The following is a 13,367-nucleotide window of genomic DNA, read 5'->3' as shown; positions in this document are numbered from 1 at the left end:
GTCGGGTTATACTCGACACTCCGAATGCTTGCCCACACACTTCTGCCACGTGTTCCTAGGACGAATCAAAAGAGTGCTATCTCGGAGCACATTATCAGAAATTAACTCAACTCTTGTGCAAGTTGCAGTACCAGCAAAAATTTGGGTGGCGTATGTGTTCAAGTTTTGGTATGTGACATCATCATCGTTGTTTACAATCAACATCTCCATTAGTGCTGGGCGGTATACCGGTTCATACCGAAAAACGTTTTTTATTTTTTTTATTAAATGGATTTTTCTTATACCGCAACACCGGTTTAAATTGCCTAAACGACGTTCGGAACGTGGCGCAGCGGGAAATTGTTCAAGTTGGGACCTTTTTCACTGCTACACCGCTAAACACAGATTTGTTGCACTAGGGCTCTTTTTCACTGCTACACCACCAAATAGTGGGCGGTAGCATAGGTATATGGAGGACTATTTTGGACAAAATTAAATAAATAAATAAATGCGCAAATAAATTATGAATTTATTAGAAATGTGAAAAATGGACAGAGAGCATTCCAAAACTGAAGCCGACGATAAAGCTGAACATGAACAACAGAAGAACTTTTGCCGAAAAAGAAGGAGTCACGTCCGTCGCCTGGAGATACTTTAGTTTTAAAAGGTCAGATGTGTAAATACTGTTTCTATACTACTGGATAATACTGCAAGCCAAGTTGTACTTGTTTTTGTACTTGCTAGTGTATGTTTTGCTTGAATTCATCCTGCAATGTGCTGGCAACTTGTTCAGAGATGGGCGTAACTCTGAATGGATGGCATAAACATGTATAACGAAGATATTTTTGAAGTTCTGAACACTCCGTCGGCTAAGTTAATAACTAGTTCTAATTTCACAAAGACGTTTATCATGTGGCGATTGGTAATGTGGAGAAAAAGGAAAGATAGGAACTGGGGTTTTGGTAGAGAGCAGGAATATCATGAAGTGAATGGATTCTGTGCGGTGATTGCTGCAGGCGCCTGCTATTAGTGCGGAGGAAGTCAGTTTAAGAAGCGTAGTGATTAACAACTGGGTCGGGGAACACTTAACACAAAGTATTTGATGTGCTGCATTAACTTATGACGGGGTTTGAGAAAATCTAGTAAATTAAACATTGATTTTAGGATGAAGTTTAGTTTACAACATTCTACTTTAATTATAAAATAAACTATGAGAATAAAAGTGGAAATGTCGACTTTAATCTTGACATAAGCGTCAACATTAAAGTGGAAATGTCAAGAATAAAGTCAACATATCGAATTTATTCTCGACATGTAGTTTGTTTTTTTCTTCCGTGTCCATATTTTTTTTTCTTCACAGTGGCCCTAATGCGCTTCCATAGGGCTATACCACAAACAGCATTATAAATGCAAGTTGCAGTTTTATTATTTATGGATATAGCTTAGCTTGAAGCAAGGTCCATATTAATACAGTTTGCCTAAATGATGGTACAGTTGGTAAGATGTCATCACCAAGTTGCACTTGTTTTATTTTATTTTAATTTGGTGAATACTGTGTAATGCACCTGGGCTTGAAGCCTTGAAGTAATGGTGCAACTATCAGTAATACTATTATGTATTTTATTCTTATTATTTATTAGTTTAAATATTATGCAGATTAATGATGGTAAAATTGTTTAAAAAGTCACTTTAACGTGTCAGTGGACAGAGATTGTTAGCATTAACAGAAAGTGTAGTTGGTTTACAAAAAATATTTACTATTTATTCCTTTTCTAAGACGTGTTCAGTGCAATCCAACTTTTGACAAACACCTCTGGATATTTTACTAAGTCTAAATGCCTCTTTGGATGGTTGAAAATATGTTGTCAAAATCATAGTTTAAGCTTTTGCAAAATTTGTCCAATTAAAAGGTTCTATATTTTGACTGCATCTGTCATGCAATGTGATTCCTTCTCTTTAGTGCCACCCCCTTGAAAACTATCACTTTATGGGGCCATGCAAACCTGGATTAATACTTGTGTGCACATTAAAATGTCTTTTTGTACGATGTACAATTCTCATAACAGTCGAATAGGTTATTCTTAGCCAGTCTACTGCAGTAATTGCAGTGGAAAATGTGGTTAACATCCACTCATGCATGGGGAAAAAAATACCGTCTAATACCGTGAAACCGGCAGAATTTAGAAAAATACCGTGATATAGAATTTTGGTCATACTGCCCACCTCTAATCTCCATCGTGAAAAACATGCCTGTCAGAACAGCTGGCATCAAATCAGCAGCTCTTTGAAAGTGGATGTGGAAACATGCAAGATAAGATGTCCGTGAAAAGCAGAAAATGCCCGAGAAAAGAAGTTGGGATTCAGCTGTTGCAAGAGAATTCCGCTCAACGGCAAGCCGCATTGCATCTCCAACAGGATCAATGTATGTGTTTTGATGTTTGATGAATGGTTCGATGCTGTGAAGCGAATCATTAAACTCAAATGATAACATACACAAGTATTCATGGTGCTTTTCTTCATCCATTTCTCGCATAGGCAATACAAGTGTTGCATATTCCCCATCGTAATGAAGCGATACATTCAAAGGTCTCACATACCATTTTCTGTGGCACTGCTGCAGTGTTTTTTGCACCTTCATAACAGCATCTTGTGCTGCCACCTGGTGGAATCCATCAGTTTTACATAAAGTATGCACACACGTATAGTCAAATACACTGCTTGCATAGCAGCAGAGTCCGTAAGTGTACACATTGCGTAGTTTCAAGTATATCACAGCCCTGAGAATTAAAAGAAATGTCAAGAAAATCAACATAGCTTAATCCAGTGTTTCCCAACCTCGGTCCTGGGGGTACACTGGCTTCAGGTTTTTGTTCCAACCAGCTTCAGTTTTTAATTGGACTCCTGGGCTAATTAAGTGATATATTATTTCCCAAGTTCTGTGTTTTGGGAACAATACAGAAATTAGAAAAGCAAGTTTGGTAAAAAAAAAAAAACAATAAAATTATATACATATATATTTTTTTAATGTACCAAGCAGTTATATGGGAATAATGTATTCTTTTTAACAATATTTTAATCTTGATTTTCATTCTACTTTTCTAGGTGTTCTAATTGTTTAATTAATCCATTATTTACTAATCAGTGGGTCTGATGCTAAAGTAGTTGCAGCCTTTGATTATTCAGTGTTTGCCAGCGTATCTGCTCTGCTCATTTATAATTGTCACTAATAAGATACAACAAAGGGGGAAAAAAACTGCACAGAGAAAGGGCAAAATATAATGAAATCAACAAAAGAGTTAAGCATTTAAAATCTATAGCAAAAGCAGTGTATCTATCTATCTATCTAAATATTTCTAAATGTCTTATAAATGTAAAAATCATGCTGCTGTGCTTTTCTGAATGTAGAAGAAAAAGAATACCAGCTAATTAAATGAGATCAGTGTTATCAGGTGTTGTCACGGATTAGGAATCTGGTTGGAACAAAAACCTGCAGCCACAGTGTATCCCCAGGACCGAGGTTGGGAAACACTGGATTAATCTATCTGGGGCTGTAGTTGAGCAGACATCTCAAAGAACTTATATGAGGTTATTAAAAAAATGTACCACTATATTATACCATATGTTGGGTGCAGCCTTACAGGATGAAATTTAACTTAATTTTCTGTTTAGACTAAGGTTTCAAATTCAGGAGGAAAAAAAAAAAAAAAAGGGTACGATTATCAAAAATATTGAGAAAAATCATTTATCCATGCTATACTGTCCAATTGCTTTTTTAGCCTGGTAGAACAGAAGCCATAAAACTAGGCTGGATAATCTGGCACAAATGAATGTTACCGAAGACAAGCCAAGTCATGTAATTAATATATCCTGCAAAAAACATCTGTACATGTCAATGTAATACACTGAGGGTGTACTCACACTAGGTATGTTTGTTACTTAACTGTGCTTGAGCATGAATGTCCCCTACCTGGCCTGCACTCACACTGCGCTTTAACGTTTTGGGCCCTAGCACACTTTATCATCGCCTCACGAGTTTGTCTACAGTGGTGACTTCTGTTACTTGCGGTCTCCATTGTAGAATCTCTTAAGTTAAAGGTTATTTTTAACATCGGTATACTAACATGGGCTAACTCAATTCACCGGTTCAACCTCATTTTGCACTTCTACTGGCAACACTCAGCAAGATGTGAAATAACTTCTAAATTTGCATTTGCCTATGAAAAACTGTAAGCCTCAATGACCTCTGTGCTTAGCTGGCCAACAACTTCCCACGATTCAAGTCACAAAAAAAGCCTAACACAATGCTAAACACAAGTTTCACAATATTATACCATTACCTCTGGGCAGCCTAGGAGCTGAACATGAAAAATTGCAGGACCTTTGCATCAAATATTTTTGCTACGGGCAAAACTTAATTCTGTAACCAAAACCTCTGCCACAGTCAGAGTGTACCCATCAATATTTGATAATGAAGCACTTTACCATGATTTAGCCACTTTCTTGGTTGAACTACTGTAGTTCCCATTATGGTGGTGTTATATGCATTATATGTAGAGGCTACAACAGATTTGAAATATTAGAGTGTTTATCCAACCATATTCTCTCAGATAGTCCACTTCCAGTCAAATATCTGAACCTGTAGTATTGACTTATGCTGTTTGATGCATCATTTTTTCTATATGCACAAAACTAGAGACCTTAGTTGTCACATTTACAGAAGCATAGTGAAATTTTTGTGGCACTTGCAGTGATGTATAAATACAGTAAATAAATGAGTAACAGAAAAAGAACAAAAAAAAACAGTAAATAATTAAAAGTAACATTCAGTACAATCACACAAAACAAGCAGGTTGGTACAGTACACAACGCAGGGCAGGTACAGGATCAGATTACTGAAAGTTCACAAACCTTACAGCATGGAGGAAGAAGTGGTCAATGAAGTAGGTGGAGCAAGTGGGAAAGCTCCAGTAGTGCTTTCTAGAAGGTAGAAGTGCAAATAAGGGAAGAGCTGGGTGGAGATGAAGGAGTCAGCCTTCATGAGATATCTGGTTGAATAGAAGGTATGGAGCTATGGAAGGCCATGTGCAACGGACATTCCTTTGGAGTAGTTTACACTCGTGGCAAGCGAGGTTAGCAAAGCACATTGTGATGTATCTAATCAAGATACTTTTAATGATGCAGTGGTAAAAATTCACTAGTGTTTTGGTCCCCAACCCAAAGCATTTTCGCTTCCTCTGTAAAAAGAGCCTTTGCTAAGCCTCCGAGTATGCAGAGGGCACTGACACACTACGTTAGGCAGTAGGTGATCTGGACACCCAAAAACCTAAAGCTGCTATCTGGACTGGAAAGCCATTGATATAAACCCGTTAACAAGCAGATATATTCCAATATTTGCCTTCAAGTTCCAAAATTTTGTTACAAAATTCCTGGCAAACACTCATTCAGCTCTGTCACCACTACTCTCTGGAACACTCTTTCTAGGTCTATTCATGAGGCTCCATCTGCTGACACTCAAATCGAGACTAAAAACCCATCTGCTCTATCTGGCTTTTTAAAATGCTTTTTCTTCCTCACACATTTCATTGAAATTACCACTACCCTAACAATACAACATACTTTGTTAATCTTAAAAAAAGAAACCAGTCAATTTTGCCTTTTTAATCGAATTACTGCACCTTTGTTTATTTGATACAGGTCCTTTTAATACTTTCCGTATCACTGTTTTGGTGTACCCCGTTTTAAAGGCCGATACATAACTGATAAAAAAAAACAAAAAAAAAACACACATTTCAAACTCTGATAATGGTCATTTTTGAAATCTGTCAGGTATGTTTCAAATCCCCTCCTGGCATCCTGCAGTTGTATTTGCTAGTTTTTATTCAACTGCATGCCATATATTTTATTCTCCACTGTACTAATTTACACTTTTAACTGCACTATACAAGGGTGGCTTAGACACAGGAAGCAGAGGGTGATGGTGCGAGGAACCTTATCAGAATTGGCAGATGTTAAGAATGGTGTTCCACAGGGATCAGTGCTAGGACCACTGCTATTATATACAGTGCATCCGGAAAGTATACACAGCGCATCACTTTTTCCACATTTTTTATGTTACAGCCTTATTCCAAAATGGATTAAATTCATTTTTTTCCTCAGAATTCTACACACAACACTCCATAATGACAAAGTGAAAAAAGTTTACTTGAGGTTTTTGCAAATGAAAGATGAACCGTCGCCCCTGTCTGAGGTCAAGAGCGCTCTGGAGCAGGTTTTCATCCAGGATGTCTCTGTACATTGCTGCAGTCATCTTTCCCTTTATCCTGACTAGTCTCCCAGTCCCTGCTGCTGAAAAACATCCCCACAGCATGATGCTGCCACCACCATGCTTCACTGTAGGGATGGTATTGGCCTGGTGATGAGCGGTGCCTGGTTTCCTCCAAACGTGATGCCTGGCATTCACACCAAAGAGTTCAATCTTTGTCTCATCAGACCAGAGAATTTTCTCTCTTTCTCATGGTCTGAGTGTCCTTCAGGTGCCTTTTGGCAAACTCCAGGCGGGCTGCCATGTGCCTTTTACTAAGGAGTGGCTTCCGTCTGGCCACTCTACCATACAGGCCTGATTGGTGGATTGCTGCAGAGATGGTTGTCCTTCTGGAAGGTTCTCCTCCTCCACAGAGGACCTTTGGAGCTCTGACAGAGTGACCATCAGGTTCTTGGTCACCTCCCTGTCTAAGGCCCTTCTCCCCCGATCGCTCAGTTTAGATGGCCAGCTTGCTCTAAGAAGAGTCCTGGTGGTTTTGAACTTCTTCCACTTACGGATGATGGAGGCCACTGTGCTTATTGGGACCTTCCAAGCAGCAGAAATTTTTCTGTAACCTTCCCCAGATTTGTTCCTCGAGACAATCCTGTCTCGGAGGTCTACAGACAATTCCTTTGACTTCATGTTTGGTTTGTGCTCTGACATGAACTGTCAACTGTGGGACCTTATATAGACAGGTGTGTGCCTTTCCAAATCATGTCCAATCAAGTGAATTTACCACAGGTGGACTCCAATTAAGCTGCAGAAACATCTCAAGGATGATCAGGGGAAACAGGATGCACCTGTGCTCAATTTTGAGCTTCATGGCAAAGGCTGTGAATACTTATGTACATGTGCTTTCTCAATTTTTTTATTTTTAATAAATTTGCAAAAACCTCAAGAAAACTTTTTTCATGTCATTATGGGGTGTTGTGTGTAGAATTCCGAGGAAAAAAAATGAATTTAATCCATTTTGGAATAAGGCTGTAACACAACAAAATGTGGAAAAAGTGATGTGAATACTTTCCGGATGCACTGTATATAGCACATTTAAAACAACATAGGAATGCTGTGGCCAAAGTGCTTTACAATAAAAGAAAAAAAGAAAAAAAAAGAAAAAAAAAACATACAATTAACATAAATAAATAGAAATAAAATTAATAAATAGAAGTAAGATTACATAATCATAATGAGGAAACCATCAGTATTACTGAAGGTCACGGAAAGCAAGTGAATAGAAATGAGTCTTTAATATTGTTTTGAACAGTTAAATTGTAGACAACTCCTTTATGTAATGAGGTAAAGAGTTCCACAGGCAAGGAGCAGCAGCTGCAAAGGCCCTGTACACCCCTTAGTTTTACACTTGGTACGAGGGACAATAAGAGACAACTGACCAGAAGATCTAAGCACTCTAGATGGCTGGTGTAAAGCACACAATTCAGATAAACAGGCAGGATCAAGTCCATGTAAAGATTTAAAAACTAGCAACAATATTTTAAAATCAATTTGAAAACTGACAGGCAGCCAGTGTAAAGAAGTGAGTATCATACTTTGGAAGTAAAAATGTTAGGTTTGAATATACGATGGGCAGTCTGAAAATCGAGACTACACCTTATGAGAAGGAGTTAGGAGTCAGTGGACTCTAAGCTGTTGACTTCCCTAAAAGTGTTTGGGAGCCTTTAAAAAGGCAAATAGGCTATATAGCTCAATGTGTGGAGTACAAGTCCAAGGAGGTTATGCTCAAGCTTTATAATGGACTGGTGAGGCCTCATCTGGATTACTGTGTGCTGTTTTGGTCTCCGGGCTATAAAAAGGGACATAGCAGCACTAGAAAAGGTTCAGAGATGGGCAACTAGGCTGATTCCAGGGCTACAGGGGATGAATTATGAAGAAACATTTAAAGAGCTGAGCCTTTTCAGTTTAAGCAAAGGAAGATTAAGAGGTGACATGATTGAAGGATTTAAAATTATGAAGGGAATAAGTACAGTGGATCGAGACTTATTTAAAAATGAGATCATCAAGAACACGGGGACACAGTTGGAAACTTGTTAAAGATAAATGTCGCACAAACATTAGGAAGTTTTTCTTTACACAAAGAATCTTTATACAAAGAATGACAGACACTTGGAATAAGCTACCAAGTTGCATGGTAGACAGTAAGATTTTAGGGACTTTCAAAACACGTTTTTTTTTTTTTTTTGGAAGAAATATGTGGTTAGGACTGGCGAGCTTTGTTGGACTGGATGGCCTGTTCTCATCTAGATTGTTCTAATGTTTGAATGACTAAAATAGATAAACATAGTACTCATATAGTGGAAACAAATTCCTCACAACTTGGATCACTTTAAATATCAGTTCTTGCCATCCTAACTGCACATTCAAACTCATACTAGGCAGAACTACTGCAAATGGGCGGGTGTGTGTGTGTGTTTATATATCACAATGCTAATGGAGATCATCTTTTGCAAGGTGGTAGCTCCAATGCCAGCATCCAAGGGTAAGGATGACTAGAGATGCATTGGAAGCTTTATTCTGAACAATTTCTCACAAGAAAGAACTCAACTACTGCTGGACAGGTGTGTTTACGACTAGGATGTTATCAGAAACCTTTACGAAGGGGCGGAGAAGGAAGATGAATGGGGGATGGGGGGCTGGAGTGTAGAAAACATAAATCAGCCTCTTGAAAATTATAGTTCTGTAAGTTGGTGTGAACAATTCCAAAACTGCTTGATGAAGCCAAATGCTTATGGTGTTTTGGTTTATGTGATTTACTGAAAAAGGAACCTAAATGATCTCGCTACACCCACTATATTAAAAAAAATGATTGATTAGGTTTCAGTGTTGTGCTTTCATTTTCCTTATTTTTGTATATATAGCTTTGCAGAAACTCATTTACAAACCAGATCTTTTTAATGTTTGTACCTTACAAGTCAATTATAAAATGTTAGCTTCAGGGTACCTGTATGGAAAAAGCAGCATGTTGCAAAGCACTGTTTTTAATTCTACATCATACAGGACAGCATAACAGCATGTATTTCAGGTATCTGCATTCAATTATTCATCAGAAGGGGAAAGGGGTTATTGGCAATTTTAATTTGTCATCCTTTGTCTCAAGGAAGAAATAGTTAAAGGGCACACCACTACAATGTATGGGATAAATGACTAACACAGACAGATTTAACATAGGTTTTAGATAAGATCAGTAAGCTAATCTAATAAATACAGCAGACCAAAAACAAAACTCTACATGACCAAAAAAATGTAAGATTTTGCTATCAGTATTAGCCGCAAGTTCACTAAGCACTTGGTTATGCATTTTTAAAGTGCAGATCTTCAGTAGAGTAATACTGGTAAGACTCCAGTGTTAAACAAAAACCTATATATAAAAGGTGCAGTACAAGCACACAAAATTATGCAGTTTTTAATAGCTGAATGTCTCGACCATGGAGTCACTGTGCACAGATTTTGCAATTTTATTATCAGCATATTAATTTGAGCCATAATCTTCCACTGAAAAAAAGGTTTTACAAAATAAAAACTAAACCAATGAACTGAAAACAGTGATTCACACTTGTCCAAGGGCATGTCTTAAATTAAGAAAATAAGACATCTGGAATAAAATATTCAGTCTAATTTTAAAATTGGCCCACTGGAAGTGTGGAAGAGCACAAGAGTATGGCTAGCACTTGACTAGTGCCCCCTTTAGAGGCGATGACCATCTTGCACCCAACGCTACTAGAACCAGCACCATCTTCCACAACCTTGAACAGGACTGTCAAACCTGCTTAATCTAGCAGGATTCCTGTAACGATACTGAAAAGAACTACAATTTTGGCTAACAACTTAAGAGGCATGATTAAAAGAGGTATGTGTGTGCTAGATCACATAAAAGCATACAAAAAAAATACTAGATGCAGATTATGCAGTCTACATCAATCCTCAAATTCAATGTGCTGGCCTCTTTCTGCTTGAAAACTGGCTGGGCAAAAGCCCACGCACCACTGCATGGGAAATTAATGAACTTATTAAAAAAAGGAATGGTTTTTGGTAATGTACTTTCGATCAATTGCTGAACAAAGGACTTTTTTTTTTTTTTTTAAACTATGGTAAAGAACTGAAAAACCATTAACATTTCTTGAATTCCACTGTCAGTTCATTTAAATCTGACATATCAAAATGTTGGAGAGGTGATGACCTTGTTTCAAAAATATTTTGGAATAGTTTTGAATTATGGCATCCTGTCCGGTGTAAGCTCTTGTCTTGCACACTGAACCGTTCAGTTGCACAAACTCAGAAAATGAGTGGGTGGAGGAAATCGTTTCGGATGCGAATGCCTGTAGTTTGAAACTGAGAATGGCCCCAAACCTCACTGCAGTACTCGTTGAGCTAAGAAAGGGAATCGAGTATACTGTACATAGGATTTCATTTACCAAAAATTGGTACAATGAACGCACAGGATATGCGGTGTTTGGACACGTTTGGACGCGCCTGATAAAAAATTACGAATGAACTAAGGTCTGTCGTGTCCTCTAGAAAAGTGTTGCAACCTTATGACGTATAAAAACCACGTATGTGACATGCTAAGTTTTCACTTTAGAATTTAAAAAAAGCAAAACATTATTGTATGATGCCGGATGATTTCCGAGATCTAGTCAGTTTTCACAAAGAGAAGTCAATTAAATCCGAATAGGACCGACTGATAAACCGCCTTTTGAGGGGTAGGATTCCACCAAATTACGTACCTGCACATGTGACGAAGTCACCATAGAGCAACAACAGCAAATCTATTGTTGCAAGTCACCCTTGGGGATGACATAATTTGGGATTAGCAAAATGTACCCACTTAACCCCACCCCTTCATTCCCCTCTTTGTTCTGTCAACACTAAGATTTCGAAACTGGAAATTTCTGAGGTGGCGGCTACATTCGATCACCTGACGAACCCACTCTACCTCGGGAAGGGATAAGAACACAACTTGGGATTCCCTAGTGTCACTATTACATATCACTACTCATTTCTGTACGTTGTTCACACACACCTCCCCACAAGTCTTTTAAAAGCTATTTCCCGGTGCAAGCGGCCTCACCTTTAACGCTCTTTCTGTTCACATCGGCTCCTTTCTCCAATAGGTACTGCGCGATTTCCCGGTGGCCTTTGTAACAAGAAATCATGAGGCAGGTGTGGCCATGCCGATTAGCTACCTCCAGGTCGGCTTGGTGCTCCACCAGGTAGCGAACGATATCCAGGTGACCGTCAAAGCAGGCGGCCCGTAGAGGCGTAGAATTGGTCAGTGTAGTGTTGTTGACCGATGCTCCGTGGTCAAGCAGTGACTGCACCACCTTAAGGTGCCCAGCCGCCGATGCCGCCCACAGCGGTGGGGCGCCTTCAATAGTCTCCCCGTCGAAATTAACCGAGCCTCCCAATTCCACAGGAGCTTGGCAATACTCCAGTAGATACTCTACCAGATCTAAGTGACCGTAACGGGCGGCCATGAGCAGCGGGGTGGCGCCGTTGGTCTTTTCGGTCATTAACTTGCACAATTCCTCGCGTGGCTTGCTCTCGAGCAGCTTCTGCAGCAGCCGCAGCTTGCCGTCCCGGGCGGCGTTGAATACCGCCGTCTTCAGATCCATGACTTAAACACACGGCACTTTGTTCCTTCAAAGCCTCATTTAATCAACGCGCCCTCCAGTCTTGAGCCAGCCAAAAACTCTATCACATTTGTTTACCCGATACATTGTGAACTCTGGGCCCTCTGAAAGCAAATTCACCAGGTTTTTACAGCAAATGGTCTGTCGAAGGTGATCTTTGGAGGACGTGGAATGCTAAAAGTTCGAAATTCACTTTTTAGTACGCCCCCCGAATTATTTTCCGTCAGTTCGTCTTCAAACACGGGCGTCTCCGGTCACTTTTCAGATTTCTTTTCCGCTTGAGCCTTCGTATTCGAAGTTCAAACCATTTCGGCCTCTTTACCATCCCGTTCTGAATAAAGGCTCACCTGGTCGTTTTAGCTGTATGATTTTTAACAAGCGCCCATAAGTGCACACGTTAGGAAGTCGACCGCATTCTAATTGTTCGCAGGTTATCCGCGTCTCAGTTCCTCCTTCTTCCACCACGGCGCCCGAGTTTCCTTTTCATGCCAAATGAGTGACGTAGTAAGTTGTGCTTCTGCGCAATGACAAAAAGAGCATTCAACTTTTTACTGTGAAACAGAAACTTTGACTGCACCAAAAATGGCTTGCTTTACAACGCGGATTCATACAAGTAATAAAACTAGCCTAAACCACTACAGCCTCGTATGTGCTTTCGCTTACAAGACTCCCCAGTGCGGCGCCACTTTCTTTTCGCAATTATAAAGATGATTTGTAACTCTGCCAAGGCGGTCCGTCGTTAGATTGACACCCGAACAATCCAATTGTGCTTGAGATTTCGCAGTGAACCACATTTTACTGACCCAATCATAACATGGCTTATATGTATACATTCTTGAGGGCGTTCTTTTGTGTTATTTTTTTATATAAATTGTGAAAAAGAAAAAGTAGTGTCGATTTTTGTTCCTATTAGAGCAATATCATATTTTATTTTATACACGGTACTAATCAGCTTGTTTTTACATTGTTGACTAGAATCAAATATGGGACAAGGTGTCATCATCTAATCATATATTCACCCATACAGGAATAGTTACGGATTGCCAATAAAAGTCACTTTAATGTCTTTGATACAGCAGGATTTATTTGCGAAAGCTTTATCTCCATCGGACATGGAGATAAGATGCAAATTCCACCGCGATTTGGCTGAAAACTAGGTGATTGGAAGTGACAGACAGTAAATACTGCGTCACCGTGCCCATCTCCCAATAAACTGACTCAAAATTGTAGCCGCACATAAAAATGCCAATACAGTAAGTTTGATCTATGGTCATATCGATTAGTCAATCAATGTTTATTTTAAACAGATTGTTGTGGAAAGTGCCCTCAAGGCTCTAGAAGATTTGGTTTAAATCCTGATCTAGCCACTTTCGTCGAGTCTGCTTGTGCTATCTGTGGTTACGTGAAGTGTTTCCCTGGGCATCAACTTTCTTTCTGTATTC

General features: G+C 39.2%; 1 protein-coding gene across 1 annotated transcript in view; it reads right to left on the bottom strand.

Annotated features, from left to right (window-relative positions):
- The window catches only part of fem1c (fem-1 homolog c), a 29,924-nt gene extending 17,323 nt beyond the window's left edge, over positions 1-12,601 (bottom strand). The window contains exon 1 of the mRNA XM_028805272.2: positions 11,364-12,601. Within this exon, the coding sequence (XP_028661105.1) occupies positions 11,364-11,907 (544 nt within the window). The 5' untranslated portion in view covers positions 11,908-12,601. The remainder of the gene's footprint in view (positions 1-11,363) is intronic.
- Positions 12,602-13,367: the final 766 nt, after the last annotated feature.

This window comes from Erpetoichthys calabaricus, chromosome 7 (genome assembly GCF_900747795.2).
Source record: "Erpetoichthys calabaricus chromosome 7, fErpCal1.3, whole genome shotgun sequence".
Lineage (NCBI taxonomy): Eukaryota > Metazoa > Chordata > Cladistia > Polypteriformes > Polypteridae > Erpetoichthys > Erpetoichthys calabaricus.
Note: the sequence above shows the minus strand (reverse complement) of the source record. Positions and strands in the feature narration are given on the sequence as shown.